Source organism: Chionomys nivalis, chromosome 8 (assembly GCF_950005125.1).
Source record: "Chionomys nivalis chromosome 8, mChiNiv1.1, whole genome shotgun sequence".
Taxonomy (NCBI): domain Eukaryota; kingdom Metazoa; phylum Chordata; class Mammalia; order Rodentia; family Cricetidae; genus Chionomys; species Chionomys nivalis.
Window position 1 is genome coordinate 95,984,621 of NC_080093.1, and position 16,513 is coordinate 96,001,133.

At 52.2% G+C, this 16,513-nt stretch overlaps 1 protein-coding gene across 4 annotated transcripts; it reads left to right on the top strand.

The window, feature by feature from the left end:
• Positions 1-136: 136 nt before the first annotated feature.
• Positions 137-15,099, top strand: Atg16l2 (autophagy related 16 like 2). Of its 4 annotated transcripts, none has more exons than XM_057777737.1 (18): positions 137-438; positions 1,771-1,887; positions 4,074-4,176; positions 6,348-6,421; positions 6,533-6,784; positions 7,007-7,072; positions 7,355-7,468; positions 8,859-8,921; positions 9,470-9,578; positions 9,940-10,045; positions 10,746-10,816; positions 11,032-11,103; positions 11,198-11,318; positions 11,590-11,695; positions 12,367-12,516; positions 12,687-12,734; positions 12,900-13,001; positions 13,113-15,098. In XM_057777737.1, the coding sequence occupies exons 4-18, from the start codon at positions 6,348-6,350 to the stop codon at positions 13,198-13,200; spliced, it is 1,542 nt and encodes a 513-aa protein (XP_057633720.1). In that variant the 5' UTR covers positions 137-438; positions 1,771-1,887; positions 4,074-4,176; the 3' UTR covers positions 13,201-15,098. The 4 variants fall into 4 exon arrangements, with proteins under 4 accessions (XP_057633720.1, XP_057633717.1, XP_057633718.1 ...); XM_057777734.1 differs by having other exon boundaries at positions 194-438; positions 1,794-1,887; positions 13,113-15,097; XM_057777735.1 differs by lacking the exon at positions 8,859-8,921 and having other exon boundaries at positions 194-438; positions 1,794-1,887; positions 13,113-15,097.
• Positions 15,100-16,513: the final 1,414 nt, after the last annotated feature.

Genomic DNA, 16,513 nt, shown 5'->3' on the forward strand with positions numbered 1-16,513 from the left:
TGTCCCTGGGATGGCAGGGTCTCCCCTTCCTGCTCCCGAGGGGCGGCGGCGGCGAAAAGCATCCTCAGCATCCGACCCTGGTCCAGGCGCGGCGAGGTTAAGGAACGCGACCCCGAGGCCCCGCCCCGGACGCGCCGACTGGCGTCAGGGAAGCTGCTTCCCCGGGCACGGACGCGAGCGCCTTCGAGGGAGCCCAGCCCTCCCCCAGGACGCACTTGGTACCGCCCGGGGGTTCCCCGCCGCTGCCGCCCTGACGTCCAGGAGTCCCCGAGAAGACCCGCCCGGCTGCTGGGGCCCGGGACTGGGCGGCCATGGCGGGACCCGGCTCCCCTGGCGGCCCCTGCGCGCCCGCTGCCGTCTGGAAGCGCCACATCGTGCGGCAGCTGCGGCATCGGGACCGCAAGCAAAAGGCGCTCTTCCTGGAGCTAGTGCCGGCTTGTGAGTGCGCCCCGGGGGCTCAGGGATTCGGCCTTTGAGAAGGGGCTCCCCGCTCGGGGACAGGGCTCGTCCGCCGCCACTCGAGGGCAGCGGCGCGGTCTCGGTTTCCCGGTTTTGCACCGGGAACCCGTTTACGCCCGTCTTCGTGCTGAGCAGGGTCCCCGCCTGCCGCTTCCAGCCCAGGCGTGGCTTAGCCCTCGAGACTCCGCTCAGCCCCCCCGAGCATCCTAGACACAAGCTCCGTCTCTCTGTGCTGGGTTTGCCTCTTTCAGGCCGTCCCCAGGGCAAGGCCTGGTCAGTCCGTTTGGTCCCCAGTCAAGGGAGGCAGGCGTGGCCAGAGCAGCCTTAGTGGCCGACAGGAAGGAGCGAAACCCTGGTAGATTCTACTACTGATAGGTTATCCTGGCTCAGGTTCGTGGAGCACCTCAGTGCCGAGTGGGTCTCACCCCGAAGGGACCCGGGCTTCTTTCGGGTGCTTGTGCCGGCGGAAGTCAAGCCCTCCTACGGTCGGTCAGGAGGGGGTGTGGCAGTTAGAGCCGAGCTACACTGGAGTGTTTTTACTGCCTCTGGTCAACTGCGACTGAATATTTGGGGCCGAAAGTCTAACCACAGTCCCTGCTGCTTCTTCATTTGGTGCTAATTTTGGTGCGCCCACGCAATCGAACTTGGTTTTCCTTGGAATTTTCCAGGGGCTGGTCTTGTCTTGGGGTCGTATGCCTCCACCTTGGCCTCTCAGTTCTCCAACTCTAATGGGCGGTGGGGCTATTTGAGGGAGGGACCATCCCCAAGACTACTATGGGAGCTACAAGTTTGGGGAACTAGAGAACCCCAGGTCTGTGGTATGGGTAATTCAAGTCCTTAGCCTCAGATTTCTTACTTGTAATTGAGGCATACTGTGACCCTGTATGCTGGAAGGTGGGGGTGGGGCTGTGCCTTGCGAAGCCTTGGGGTCTGGGGTAGAGTTTTGAGAATTAGGTCTGGCTCAGGAACCCCAGTCAGGTGACCGTGAGGGAAGGGAGATGAGGGTCTGGGCACGAGTTAACCCCAGTCTGCCCTGGAACTGGTTAAAAAAAAAAAAAGGCGGAAGGGGTGTGGGTGGGTGGGGGTGGTGTGTCCAAGGTCAAACCACCTAACCTGGGAAGGTTTGCTAGATAATTGCTAAAGGAGTTTCAGTATTGGCCAGGGGGAAGCTACTGGGTGGAAATGAGAATTACTTAATTGAAAATGTGGAGGTCTTGAAGGGGAAGTGACTGACTGGAGGCCTGGCAGGTGTTAGGTGCTCTGCACTCAGACTTTGCCCCTTGCAGAGATGAAGTCATCTCCTTGCCACAGGCTCCTGCCCTCTCCATCCCCAGATAACCACGTCCTAGAGAAGGCTGAACTGCTAGCCAATTTCTCAGAACAGCTGAAGCCTGAGGAAGTCGCCTCCACTCCAAATCTGGACTCCTGGTGAGTCTGTTCAGGCCTGCCTGTCTGCTGCTCGCCCTCCCAAAGCCAGCTGTTTAATACCCTGACGCGTCTTTCGGCGCTGGCCTCCTGTCCAGTCCTGCAATCCTGTTTCCGCTCCCTGTTCCTTACCTGGTAGCTACAGAAAGGGTGCTGCTACCTGTTCCATGTAGGGAGTGAACACAGGAGCAGGGACCCTGAACCCCGATTTCCTGCCTCCACCTCTCAGGGTCAGCGCCCCACACTTGGCTTCCTTGTGTGTATCTGTGCTATTTGTATGTGCATCTGTGGAGGTTGGAGGTCAACATCGTACATCTTTCTTAATTATGTTTCACGTTAGTTTTTTTAATTAATTTATTAAAGATTTCTGCCTTCTCCCCGCCACCACCTCCCATTTCCCTCTCCCTCCCCCAATCAAGTTCCCCTCCCTCATCAGCCCGAAGAGCAGTCAGGGTTCCCTGCCCTTTGGGAAGTCCAAGGACCTCCCACCTCCTTCCAGGTCTAGGAAGGTGAGCATCCAAACTGCCTAGGCTCCCACAAAGCCAGTACGTGCAGTAGGATCAAAACCCAGTGCCATTGTCCTTGACTTCTCATCAGCCCTTATTGTCTGCCATGTTCAGCGAGTCTGGTTTTATCCCATGCTTTTTTAGACCCAGTCCAGCTGGCCTTGGTGAGTTTCCGATAGAACATCCCCATTGTCTCAGTATGTGGGTGCACCCCTCACGGTCTTGAGTTCCTTGCTCGTGTTCTCTCTCCTTCTGCTCCTGATTTGGACCTTGGGATTTCAGTCCGGTGCCCCATTGTTGGTCTCTATCTCTGTCTCCTTTCATCACCTGATGAAGGTTAATATCCAGGAGGATGACTATATGTTTTTCTTTGGGTTAACCTTCTTACTTAACTTCTCTAGGATCACGAATTATAGGCTCAATGTCCTTTATTTATGGCTAGAAACCAATTATGAGTGAGTACATCCCATGTTCCTCTTTTTGGGTCTGGCTTACGTCACTCAGGATAGTGTTTTCTATTTCCGTCCATTTGCATGCAAAATTCAAGAAGTCATTGTTTTTTACTGCTGAGTAGTACTCTAATATGTATATATTCCATACTTTCTTCATCCATTCTTCCATTGAAGGGCATCTAGGTTGTTTCCAGGTTCTGGTATTACAAACAATGCTGCTATGAACATAGTTGAGCATATACTTTTGTTGTATGATAGGGCATCTCTTGGGTATATTCCCAAGAGTGAGTGGTATTGCTGGGTCCAGGGGTATCACGTTAGTTTTTTGAGACAAGGTCTTATGCTGAACCTATAGTGGGCTGATTCAACTTTCTTAGCTCCGGGAAAAGTGTGGCAGGTTTTAGTGTAGGTGCTGGGGCCCAAACTCAGGTGAAGACACCTAGTGTGCCGAGTGAGCCATCTTTCCAACCCTGAGCTATGTTTTACGGTGTTGTTAGGTAGCTCAGGCTGACCACTGTTTTAGCCTGAGTTGGGGAAGCAAGCAAGTGCTGTTGTGCTGGGATTAAAGGTGTGCACCACCTGGCTGGCAGGTGCATTTTTCTTTCTTTTTTTGGTTTTTTGAGATAGGGTTTCTCTGTTAACAGCTCTAGCTGTCCTGGAACTAGCTCTGTAAGCAGAGACTGCTTGTTTGTTTCCGGCTGCCCCAACCCAAAAAATCACACAGAAACTGTATTAATTACAACACTGTTTGGCCAATAGCTTAGGCTTCTTTCTAACTAACTCTTACATCTTAAATTAACCCATTTCTATTATTTTATTTTTTACCGCTAGGCCCGTGGTTTACCGTTAAGGTTCCGGAGCATCTGCCTCCTTTGGCAGCTACATGGCGTCTCTCTGACTCTGCCTTTTTTTCTCTTCTATCTCTGCTTGGAATTTTCGCCTTGCTCTATGCTGCCAGGAACAAACAAGCATCCTCTGCCTACACAGCTCTTGTAGACCAGGTTGACCTTGAACTCGTGGAGATCCACCTACCTGTGTCTCCTGAGTGCTGGGATTAAAGGCACCACCCCTCCGTAGGAGAACGTATTTCTGAGACTGCTCTTTCTCTGGCTGGCTTCCACTTACCCTAAGAGAAAGCTAATGGGTCTTCAATTTTTTTTATGGGGCACTCTTAGGGTACATTTCGGGCACTGGGGCGAGAGGAGGTACCATGAATTGTTTTTATTGTCAGGGGGGAGTTTTCCGGGCCTGTCTCTCACCAAGTCTCATCAGCAGCCTCTCTGAGGGCGAAATGGCAGGAGGAGAAGAGGGGACTGCAGCTGGTCTGTGGAGAGGTAAGCAGGGCGGGGAAGCCAGCAGCGAGTGGGCCTGTATTTGCTGCATTATCTTGGCCAGTGCGCCACAACTTTATAGTAGCAGAGGAGTGTAATGGGCTTAGGGATGTGGACCCTGGACTTGAACCTTTACCCACACAAAGCTACTTTCTGTGATTCTTCATTTTTTCAAGAACTGTTTATTGACTATCCAAGGAACAGGGAGTGTGACCATAAACAAGACCTGGCCCTGTGGGTTTCCATGGAGACTGGGATGAGGCACTAATCACGTGTCTCCTCACCTGCCCAACACAAGGTCGGAGTGGGTTATGAAAACAGTTGGGAGCCTCTCCCCAGAGTGCCATGTGGTTGTAATTTGACAGTGGTGTGACATTATTACATGCGGATTTGCATAACGATCAGGATATTGCAGTTTTGTTTCCAAGTTCTCTTTCTTGCTGTCCTTTTTAGTCACACCAAAACATCTCAAATCCTTGGCAACTACTTACCTGTCTCCATCTCTATCCACCACTTGAACTTTGAAAGCCGGGGACAGGTGAGGGAAGTGGAGACGGTGATTGGCTTTCTCAGTATTGAAAATGACAAATGAGCTGGGGTGGTGGTGGGGGGGCCCACACCTTTAATCTCAGCACTCGGGAGGCAGAAGCAGGTCGATCTCTGAGTTTGAGGCCAGCCTGGTCAATAGAGCAAGTTCCAGGACAGCCAGGGATATGCAGAGAAACCCTAACGCGAAAAACCACACCAAACAAACAAACAAACAAAAAACAAGGACTGGAGATATGGCTCAGTGGTTAAGAGCATTGACTGTTCTTCCAGAGGACCTGAGTTCAATTCCCAGCACCCACATGGTGGCTCACAACCCTCTGTAATGAGATCTGGTGCCCTCTTCTGGCATGCAGACATACATGGAGGCAGAATGTTGTATACATAATAAATAAATAAAAAAAATTAAAAAAAAAAAACAAACAAAAAACCCCAAAAGATAAATGTTGTGATTGGTTTATGATGGAATGGATGAGCATCCTGCCTGTGCAGGGTCCCTCTCCAGACCTCTCACACGGGGAGGTGTGTCAAGGTAGGTGAGCAGCTCTGTCTTGCTCCTCAGGCCCTGGGGAGGAAGAGTTAAGAACAGTTAGGAAGAAGAGTCCCCGGCGGGCATCGTTTCCTGAGCCAGAGGTGTTGGTGTTGGTCTTCTTGCCAGACTGGTGGGCACAGCGATGCCTTGGGATCTGTTCTTCCTAGGATTTCAGCACCAAAAGGGGAGGGTGAGGCTGCACCCTACACCTGTGGTTCTCGGCTCTCAGCTGAAGGAATACTGAGATAGCCTCATCTTGCAGTTTTGTGGTGCACTCCTAATCTGTTATTTTTTGTTTGTTTGTTTGTTTGTTTTGGTTTGGTTTTTTGAGACAGGGGGTTTCTCTGTGTAGCCCTGACTGTGCTAGAACTCACTCTGTAGACCAGGCTGGCCTCACACTCACAGAGATCCGCCTGCCTCTGCCTCCCGGATACTGGGATTAAAGGCGTGCGCCACCACCGCCCAGCCCTAGTCTGTTCTTGTTCTCAGTCTCACATGCTTCTCTGGGTGCTGCCTGGGTTGGGCAGTGGTGGTGCTGGGCTAGGAAGCGAAGTGTTGGGAGATGGGGAATAGAACACAACACCCCTCGCAGCCCTGAATACACCGGTACTTTATATGGAGCATGATGTAGTTAAGGTGGCCTGGGTTCAAGTGTCTGCCACTTAACTGTGTAACTTTGGATACGTCACTTCCCCCGTCAGCATCCTCGTCACTAATACGGAAATGGTGATGCTTCGTCTTGGTGTTATGGAGATTGAAAGTTAGTTTGGGACGAAGCACGACATAGTGCAAGAGTTCCTGATAGTAGTTCTGGGTTACCTAGTGGTTAGGAAAGCATTCTCCTGCCGTGGGGCAGATTCCGCTTGCTGCAGGTTAACCGTCTACCGCAGGGCCAATGAGAAAATAAAGGACACAGCTAGGACTGACACTTAGAGGTCAGACTCCAGGGCCCTGCGTCTGACAGTACTCCCATGAAGCTGTGGGGCATCCGTATACAGGTTCCAACCTGTCGCAGCTTAGGTCAGGAACGCCATAGCGGGGTGATGGCTGACCAGGTCTACCCTGGAGAGGCGCCCATGTCACCTGTCCTCCTCAGATGGCCTACCAGGTGGTGAAAAAGAGTGCAGCCCTAGAAACCCTTCAGTCACAGCTGGAAGAGCGGCAGGGCAGGTGAGATGAGGGTCGGGCGTGGGTAGGGTAAGGGAAGGAAGGACCCCCTAGAACTTGCTCACCATAGACCTGTGGTTGGGGGTCAGACGTTCCTCCGTCTCCGCCCTGCAGGCTGGAAGCTCTGCAGGTCTGCGTTGTACAGCTTCAGGAGGCGCGGGCACAGCAGGTCCGGCTGCTGGAGGAACGGCAGGCAGAGAACGCGGCGCAGAGAGAAGCCTACCAGACGCTACTCAAGCAAGCAGCGCACCAGGAGGCCGCATTGCGCAGGCTCCAGGAAGAGGCACGGGACTTGTTGGAGCGGCTTGTGCAGAGGAAAGCATGCGCGGCCGCTGAGTGCAATCTGCGTAATGAGCGCAGAGAGAGGTAAATGCTTTGGGCCGCGCCCTCTTGAGGCAGCCTGGGCGGCCTAGTTGAGAGGATGGGGGTGGAGGGGTGGGGTTGTGTAGGGCGGGGGGGTGGGGTGGTGGGGGTGGGGGTGGGGGGGTGGTCATGGCCTCCCACTGATCAAAAGGGATCCACTTAAGCTGGGCCACTCTCCCTGTAAAGCATATTCTTGAGCCTTTAGGAGGTTTTTCTCTCTGTCAGGGCTAACCAAGCTCGGGTGTCCCAGGAGCTGAAGAGGGCAGCAAAGCGGACTGTGAGCATCAGCGAGTAAGAATGGGTGGTGGTGGTGGGACGGCAGGGATGACTCTGGTATTGGGTTACTACCCCAGAATGTGTTCACCACCTGCAGTCTACCCCCACCCACTCCTGCTGGCCTCCAAGTGGCTACAGGTAACTCCTGGGTGCCTATGTGCACAGTACAGGTCCCTGGACAGGTGTAGAGATATATGTGGTCACGGAGGCCAGACCGTGGTTCTCAGCCGCTGGGGATCGGGTCTTCTTGTATACTGCTGGGGCAGAGAGGGATGGCCTGCTTTGGTTCTCTCTCAGGATCCCAGACACTGTAGAAGGTGGGACCAGGGAGGAGACTGTACCTCTAGCTCCTGCTGCTATGCCTGAGCTCCTGGAGAGAGAGACCTGTGAGAAATGGAGGAGGCCTTTCAGGTGAGCACACAGGTACTCCTCCCTGAGTTGGCTGCCACCCAGAAGGCTGCCCATGTCTTCTTCCACGGTCAGGGCGAGCTTTTGGAGAGAGGCCTGTGTTCTGTTGTGACCTCAGTGCCTGGAAGCAGGCAGTGTCACTCCATTGTCTACTTTCAAGAACCAGGGCTCTTAGGGTGAACCATAAGTCTTATGAAAGAGCGGCACTGGGAGAAAAGTGGACAAGACCAAGGGTAGGTGTCCAGGCTTGTGTGTGAGCAGAGGAGTGCATGTGTGCAAGGTTAGTGAGCATGCCTGGGTGTGAGCCTGTGTTAAAGTGTGTTCACACTTGAGCTATGATGGGGGGAGAGAGAGAGAGGGAGAGATAGAGAGAGAGAGAAGGAGAGAGAGAGAGAGAGAGAGAGAGAGAGAGAGAGAGAGAGAGAGAGAGAGAGAAGGAGAGAGAGATATCTCATGTAGCCCAGGCTGACCTCAAACTCTGTGTAGTCAAGAATGACTTCAAATGCAATAGCTGGGACCATAGGCATGTGCCAACATACCTGGCTTCCACTACATCTTTTTTTTTTTTTTTTTTTTTTTTTTTGGTTTTTCGAGACAGGGTTTCTCTGTGGCTTTGGAGCCTGTCCTGGAACTAGCTCTGTAGACCAGGCTGGTCTCGAACTCACAGAGATCCGCCTGCCTCTGCCTCCCGAGTGCTGGGATTAAAGGCGTGCGCCACCATCGCCCGGCCTTCCACTACATCTTAATTGACCTGGTCTGCCACTCCTTCCCCATTTGCTGGGCTGAAGTCTCTTTTCCAGAAGTCTTTCCTTCAGGAATCAATGTCCCTGGGACAGTGAATGAACAGTAACATCATGAAATGCAGGTGTTGGCTCCCTCCCCCCCTTTTTTTTTTGGTTTTTCGAGACAGGGTTTCTCTGTGGCTTTGGAGCCTGTCCTGGAACTAGCTCTGTAGACCGGCTGGTCTCGAACTCACAGAGATCCTGGTTCCCCAAATTCTTGGCAGCCCTAATGGTTCTAGATGTCTCAGCATAAACATTTACTTGGGTGTTTTGGGGGCTGCTCAGCAAGCTGGAGTGTTCTCTATTCATTGTCTCAACCTGGGAGCACCATTCTCTTCCTTCACCCCTCCACAGGCCGGGGCTCCTTCCCTGAGGAGCTTTTGTTGGTGAGCACGTGGGGAATGAGACTCTTTGTCCCATCTTGGTTCTCCTCCCCTCCACCCTTCTTGGTTAGTCTATGTCATGCTCTCCTACTTTTCAATGAATTAAGTTCTAGTTCTTGCCTTGAGTGATCATGAGCCTCCTCAAAGGTCCCTAGCAAAATACAGGGATCAGTGTCTTCTGGTGGGACATGAGCCATGCTCTCAGTATGTCTCTCCGTTCTGCCCCAGGTCTGCCTCGGCCACCTCTCTGACACTGTCCCGCTGTGTGGATGTGGTGAAGGGGCTGCTGGAGTAAGTGTGTGTGCACATGTGTGAAGGGATTGGCACCCTTGCAAGGCTCCCTGAGCCTTGGTCTGTCCATCCATAGATGCCTGTCTGTATGTGCAGCTTGTTGGGCCCCACAGGCAGGATCTGGGTAGCTCAAGACCAACTCCTGATAACTGTTTTCCAGGTTTGTAACACTCTGTCCCTATTCAGGGTCCTCATAGGGGACTAAGCTCCAGCCTGAGGCTGATCAAGAACACCCACTCAGTTGGGAAACTGAGGCCCAGAAATGTCTAAGATTTGTTCAGAGTTACTTAGCCTAGCAGCGGTAATGCCATACTGAAATTCCAGCCAGCATTAACATCTCTTTGTACCCACTACCCTGCCTTGTGTTTGCTTGTCTCAGTGTAGAGTGCCCTCCTCTCCACAGGGCTGCTCAACTGGGTTGTGGCCCTTGCTGACTGTGCCTTGGGGAACGTCCTGCTGTCTGCCATGTCTGCTTCTTGTTGCTGCCTCAGGAGAGGGCTCCATGTTAGCAGGTTCTGCTGACTGCTTTTCTGTCCCCACCCCTGTAGTTTCAAGAAGAGGAGAGGGCACTCAGTTGGGGGTGCACCTGAGCAGCGGTACCAAAACATCCCTGTGTGTGTGTCTGCCCAGATTCCTACCCAGGCTCAGGATGTCTTGGTAAGGAAGGACCTCGTGTTTGGGCTACTAATGAGAATGTTCAAGGGTGGCCCAGCAGGTGGAGTTTTCCTGTAGCCTGTGGTGGGAGCCGCACAGCACTTTCCAGTGGACACAGACTGGAGAGCCTGAGACAGGAGGCTGCAGGGGTCTGGCTTAGTTGACCTGCTGGGGCCAAATCTGAAACTTAAGGTTCTCAGAGACCTCCACAGGTAACTGCCAAGCCAGAAGCAGATGTGAAACACCTGTGAGTGGGCACCAGAGGCATGCATGGGGAAGATCTGGGTGCCAACTCCATACCTTCTTTTTCTTCTTCTTCCTTCTCCTCCTTTTTTTTTTTTTTTTTTTTTTTTTTTTTAAACAGGATGCTCATCTCTCTGAGGTCAATGCTGTTTGCTTTGGCCCTAACAGCAGCCTCCTGGCCACTGGAGGGGCTGACCAGCTCATCCACCTCTGGAATGTCGTGGGAGGTAAGAGTTCCTTCCTGAAAGTTAACCCAGCACTTTTCTGCAGACCCCATTCTCAGCTTGATCTTGGGTTGGCCCTGGTCTTAGTCCTGTCCTCCCTGTCCCCTGCTGGAGTGAGTCTATGAATAGTGGCTGCACAGCTCTGAGAGTAGATGGCTGCCGGTGGAGGAGGTGAGGATCCACGCTGAAAGCATACAGAGCCAGGTCCTGGGCAAGTTCCTGGCTCTACTAAGCTACCTCGTTTTCATTTTTACACAGGGTTTCATTATGTAGCCCTTGCTGGCCTGGAGCTCACTGTGCCCAGAATAGCTACATCCTACCCTAGTGTCTCTCAGTCTCCAGTACAGTGAGGTGGCCAACACTAGGCTGTTCTCGAGCTCACTGAGATCCACTTTAACCCTCTGCTGGGATTAAAGGCGGGCGCCACCACCGCCCGGCCAGCACCAACTCTTTAAGGCTTCCTAGAAGTGGGTCTCCTGCTGGCTTGGCCTGGCCTGCTGTGTGCCCCGGGCACAGCCCCCTCTCTGGTCTTCTCTAGCACTGTGAACTGCCTCATTGCTCCTAGGGCTGTGCAACAGTTATAGCAGGGACACTCCCCACCCAGGCCCTAGGCCAGACCCAGCCACCCTGCCATCCACTTCCAGCTTGGTGTCTCGGTTCCTCTGCTTTGTAAGGCTAATAACCTCGTTTACTATCCTTTCAGGCCGCCTGGAGGCCAACCAGACCCTCAGAGGAGCTGGTGGCAGCGTCACCAGTGTGGATTTTGACCCCTCGGTAAGGAGTCACCTCGGTCTCTACACAGGGCAGTGGGGCTCTGGGCCCGGAGGGCACATTGTGGGTATTGTAGAACCTGTCCCGGGGAGCTGCTATCACTCAGGCCATGGCTCTCCCTACCTCAGTGACTGGCAGAACCTGGCTCTCTGGCCTGAAGGCCAGTGTCTCTGCCAGGCCCAGTGTGGCCCAGGACCCCCCCTACTCCCTTTCTCCAGGGCTCCCAGGTTTTGGCAGCTACTTACAACCAGGCTGCCCAGCTCTGGAAGGTGGGAGAGACCCAGTCCAAGGTGAGGCCTGGCTGGGGAGGCTGCCTAAGGGTTAAGGGTCATGCCTCAGGATTTGTAGGGGGCTTGGCTTAATCTATACTTTTTATGAGGACAGGAAACACTGTCTGGACACAAGGATAAAGTGACAGCTGCCAAATTCAAGCTAACAAGGCACCAGGCAGTGACTGGGAGCCGCGACCGGACTGTGAAGGAATGGGACCTAGGGCGTGCATACTGTGAGACTCAGTCCTACTCCTAGTCATGGGGCCTTACGTTACTCTGCAGCGATGGCTCTGGGGTTCATGCCACTTGGGTTAAAACCTCTAATGATTTCCCTTCTCTGTCACTCACTGCTGCGCCCTTCCTGCTTTCTTGGCCACTGTGGTCTTCAGAGGTAGGGTGAGCCCTAGGCTGGGAGGGAGACTGCTCTCCTGGACCTTAGAGTCTCCACATTTAGTGGGTGCTGGTGACACTTTGAGACTCTGGGCTCTCCTCATTGGCCCTCAGGTTCCAGAACCATCAATGTACTGTCCTACTGTAATGACGTGGTGTGCGGGGATCACATCATCATCAGTGGCCACAATGACCAGAAGATCCGGTTCTGGGACAGCAGGTGACAGGCATGGGCCGTGGGTGGTTTTGGCAGGAAGGCTGTAGAACCTCGAGGAAGTGTGGCACTGGCACCGCCAATGGGTGGCTTCTTCTGGCCATGGCCTTTGAGGGCACAGTGTACCACCTCCCTAGTGGCTCTCAGCTAGCACTGAACTCTTTCCCAGACCTTATAACCAACGGAGGCAAGCACCTTTTTCATATTATCGCTACGTTCTAGTCAAAATCAGCTTCTTAAAGTATATGCCTAACATTATGCATGAATGGCTGACTAAAGCAGGCTTAGTATTTTGTAGGCCTCTGCAGCATCTCTTTTTGAGATTACTTCTTTGCTGGGGGTTGAACCAAGGGCTTTATGTCTGCTACAAGAATACTCCTAGCCTTTTTATGTTCTTATTTTGAGACAGGATCTCAATAACATTTTCTAGGCTGGCCTTGAACTTACGATTCTCCTGCCTCAGCTGTGATTAGATTCCTGTGCCACCACGCCTGGCTATCACTGTTACTCCCAAGCCTTCTAAAGGCTCCAGCCCTCCAGTCAGTCTCAGCCTCAGCCCTAGGATCCAGGCCTGCGGTGCCTCTGGAATACGTTATATGGGAAAGTGGCCACATACAGCCTGTCAGAAGGAACCCAGGATGCTTCTGCCTCATCCCTCTCTATCCCTACCCTCCCAGGGGCCCCCAGTGCATCCAGGTCATCCCTGTACAGGGCCGGGTCACCTCCCTGAGCCTCAGCCATGACCAGCTGCATCTGCTTAGCTGTTCCCGAGACAATACACTCAAGGTCATCGACCTGAGACTCAGCAACATCCGACAGGTGTTCAGGTACCAGCCTGGGCCTGTTGGGCCTCTCCAGTGCGGGGTCCTGGTGGGGGGTACTCCCTTGTAGTTCCTCTAGATTAGGACCTGCTTGAGTGCTGGCACCTTCTTACATCTGGAGGGCTGGCACAGTGGGAGCAGCCGACATTGTGACTCCAGCCCTGTTCTGTCCTCAGGGCGGATGGCTTCAAATGCAGTTCTGACTGGACCAAAGCTGTGTTCAGGTGTGTCTGGGTGAGCATGCCTGTAGAGCCCTGTGTGTGTGTGTGTGTGCGCGCGCACTTCTGAGCCCCTTCTCACGTTCTGTGACCGTGTGTGTGTGTGTGTGTGTGTGTGTGTGTGTGCGCGTGCGCTTCTGAACCCCTTCTCACGTTCTATGACCTGCACAGCCCTGACAGAAGCTATGCACTGGCAGGCTCCTCAAATGGAGCCCTTTACATCTGGGATGTGGACACCGGGAAACTGGAGAGCAGCCTAGAGGGACCCCACTGGTGAGCGGACCCATCATTACCAGTCCTGGGAGCCCGTTTTATACAAGGCCTTACAAACTGCCCCGTCGCCTGCTCCCGCTGCCCTCTGAGGTCTGTCTTCCCTCTCTTCAGCGCTGCTGTCAATGCTGTGGCCTGGTGCTTCTCTGGGAACCATGTTGTGAGTGTGGATCAAGGCAGGAAGGTGGTGCTCTGGCACTAGGGCACAGTTTCCCTGGATGGACAGGAGCGCTGTTCTGAAGCCAGAAGCCAGCCTTCCTCTGACCAGGACTCCAGAGTCGGGGTTGGGTCAAATGTGGACGTTATGTGAGGGCCTGGCAGGACCTGGCCTGTTTAAAAATCAAGTGTCAATTAGGGATTACAATTTTTAAAAATCTCTATTTGTTTATTTTTCTCAAAATGGATAAAAAACTACCTGTGTCTTGCCTCTGAAGCTCTTGGGGGGTCCGGGGAGATTGGCTGTACTAGTCTAACCGTGGAAAAGCATGAAGGCCGCGAGGAGCGGTAGCTCCTGGGGCTGCCTCCTGCCACCATCTCCTTCCTCCCTGTGTGTTAGCTCTGTCCCTCATGGCGCCAGTCTCCAGGGCTTTACTCTAGTCTAGTCCTCACCAGAAGCTGTACCCTAGTTTGTCGTCACTGTTTTGGACATGGTTGTGGTATGCAGCCCTGGCTAGTCAGGTACGCATTTGATGGCTCAGGGTAGCTCAGAACTTGAGGCCTCAGCCTCAGTGCAGGGATGGCAGACACTGGCTGTCTCAGCCCTCAGCACCTGTGGGGCCATGGTTCCCCTTCTGCCTTCAGAAATCCAGCACTTTATTGTCCTACAAGGCTTCTTCCTCTGCCTTCAATGTCCTTGTCCGTCCCAATGGCAATTCAGGTTGTCTTTTGGGATCCCTTGATGGACAGCCTACCTAAGAGGTCTTGGTCCCTCACTCCGGTTTGCTACCCTTCTTACAGTATTCCCTGTATCCATGCCTGGCTCAGAAGCCACAGGAAATGCTTCCTGAGTGGTTACATTCTCTTGCTTAGCAAGTTCAATAGTCCAAGATTCCATTCCTACAGTTGAAACTTTGCCCTCAGTCTGGCCTAGCTCTCTGTGGCCACTAGGGGTCACTAGTTGGCTGGTCAACAGGTTCGATTGTTTCATTGTATTCTTTTCTGCCGGGAAAGACTCCCAGTGGCCACCATTATTGAGGACCACCCCAGCCTCAGGCTTGTTCTCTGCAGCTTCATTTATTTCTCCCAACCACTTGTAATGGATCGCGTTCTACAGATGAGAAGTGAGGCATGAAGGTTGTCATTCCAGCTCACACGGCCACGAACACAGCCACGAATTTGTTCTGCATTATATCCTGCAACCTTTTCTTTTGAAACACGGCCTCGGTGGCTGAGTGTGATTGTGAACCTGATTCTCCTGCCCGTGCCTCTGCCTTCCAAGTGCTGTCATTAAAGATGTGTACCCCATCCCATATGGTGCTGGGGACTGAACCCCAGGGCTTTGTGTGCGCCAGGAAAGCGGTCTGCCAAGTACATCCTCAACCCAAATCCTCTTTTTAAAAAAAATTTTTAGGTGTATGAGTATTTTGCCTGTATGTATGTTAGTGCACTGTGTGTGTGCATGGTACCCACACAGGCTAGATCCCTTAAACTGAGCATAAACCCCAACATAAATCTTGATAGTTGTGGATGAGCTGTCATGGTTGCTGAAAACTGAACCCAGGTCCTTTGCAAGATCAGCAAGTGCTCTTAACCTCTGAATCATTTCTCTAGCCCCTACACCAAAACCAAAATCTCAGGAGACAGACTCCCAACCAGGCAGGGCTCCTCCACCAGGGATACACAGAGCTGTGCCTGACCTTATACTCCTGAGTGCTCTTTTATTCTGGACTCTTGAGTTGAAGGTCCTATCTGTTGAAATGAGGCACATGCAGGGACACCTGAGTCCCGGGAGGCTGCTGTGAGCCGCACCATCCTGGGTACAGAGACACTTCTGCCCCTCCAGCTCTCCTGAGGGAGCTCATGTGAATCCCTGAGGAGGAGCCAGGGCCAGCAGGGAGACCTCTAAGGTCCCTAGTAAAACCTGGATGGCCAGTGTGTGAAGTGAGAACCAGGATGAGTGGCAGGGGTGTGCCTAAGTTCACAGCAGAAGTATTTGACAGGGACTTAGGCTCATGTGGTAGAATGCTTGTTTAGCATGCACAAAGCCCCATGCCGTCCAACCTCTTGTACTGCATGCATAAAACTGAGTATTGTATAGTATGCCTGGAATCTCAACACTTACAAGGCAAGAGGGTCAGAAATTCAAGGTCGTCCTGAGCTGGAGGCCAGCCTGGGCTACACGAGATGCTGTTCAAAAAAAAAAATTTTTTTTTTTTTTTTTTTTTTTTTTTTTTGGTTTTTTGAGACAGGGTTTCTCTGAGGCTTTGGATCAAAAAAATTTTTAAAGAAGCCAAAATAAAACAACAAAAAAATGGGTGAAGAAAGATCCTGATACTCTTTGGGAATGACCAGACTCAGGTTCAGCTTCTGCTTCTGTCCCTATCTCTATAAATCTTCCAGGTTGTGTGTGCCCCCCATGGAGCTTTCCTTAGGGGTGGGGACTGAACTGCCCCATCTCAAGCCTTACTGATCCCGAGACCCCAGGGATAAGAAACAAGTCCTGGAGTAGGGATTTTACCCCAGTCCTGGCTCTTGAGTCTCTCTCTCCCACAGGACGTTCCGGGAAGAACGTATCTGGAGTCCTCACACCAGGTGTAGACCCAGACATACCATGGCCGCTGAAGTATATCCCTAGTCACGATCTTCAGACCACCTGTACTTGCCTTATTTAGTCCTCCTGGATCGGAGGCAGTTTATATTATCTTTTCACTTCCAAGTTACAGATGAGGAAGTCTGAGGAGGGCTGAGGCTAAGGTCAGTGCAGGAACTGTCCACAGGTCTTCACCCAGTTCTTTTCCTGCCCATCACTGGTGTGCTTGGTACACATGCCAGTGACCCCTGCCCAGAGGTTCCTTCTATTATGCTTCGGAATAACATTAAAAACGCATTCCCTGAACAGCAATCTCAGGAAAAGACATGAAGGAGTCCAGTGTGTTTTCCTGGTCACTGTGTCCAAAGGAACACACTTGAATTCCAAGTCCCTGTCACTGCATATACCGGTGGAAATGCAAATGGATGCAATTATTTTGGAGGCCAATTTGGCCAAAATCTAACAAAACTAAATATATACTCTTTTTGTCAAATTCTACATTTAGGAATTTGCCCAATATTTAGAATAGAAAAATTTTATAGAAGTATACACAGTGATGTTAACTTTAATTTCCTAGAATCAAGCAGCTTGATATAACTTAAATGCCCTTCACTAAAGGAATGATTAAATTGTTACACAGTCAAACAAGTGACTAGGATGCAGCCATGACAAAATATGGCTGGTGAGGCAGCTGAGAGGGAAGAGCACTTACTTCTGTAGGAGGTGGTGCAGTACACAGACTGCTTCTGCAGGGCGGAGAGAAAAC

Excerpts from the sequence above, each read along its gene's own strand:
- Atg16l2 (XM_057777734.1), top strand. The coding sequence starts at position 312 with ATGGCGGGACCCGGCTCCCCTGGCGGCCCCTGCGCGCCCGCTGCCGTC. Across the intron at positions 439-1,793 it reads CCTGGAGCTAGTGCCGGCTT|ATAACCACGTCCTAGAGAAG; the intron begins GTGAGTGCGCCC and ends CTCCATCCCCAG. Across the intron at positions 8,922-9,469 it reads GTGGTGAAGGGGCTGCTGGA|TTTCAAGAAGAGGAGAGGGC; the intron begins GTAAGTGTGTGT and ends CCACCCCTGTAG.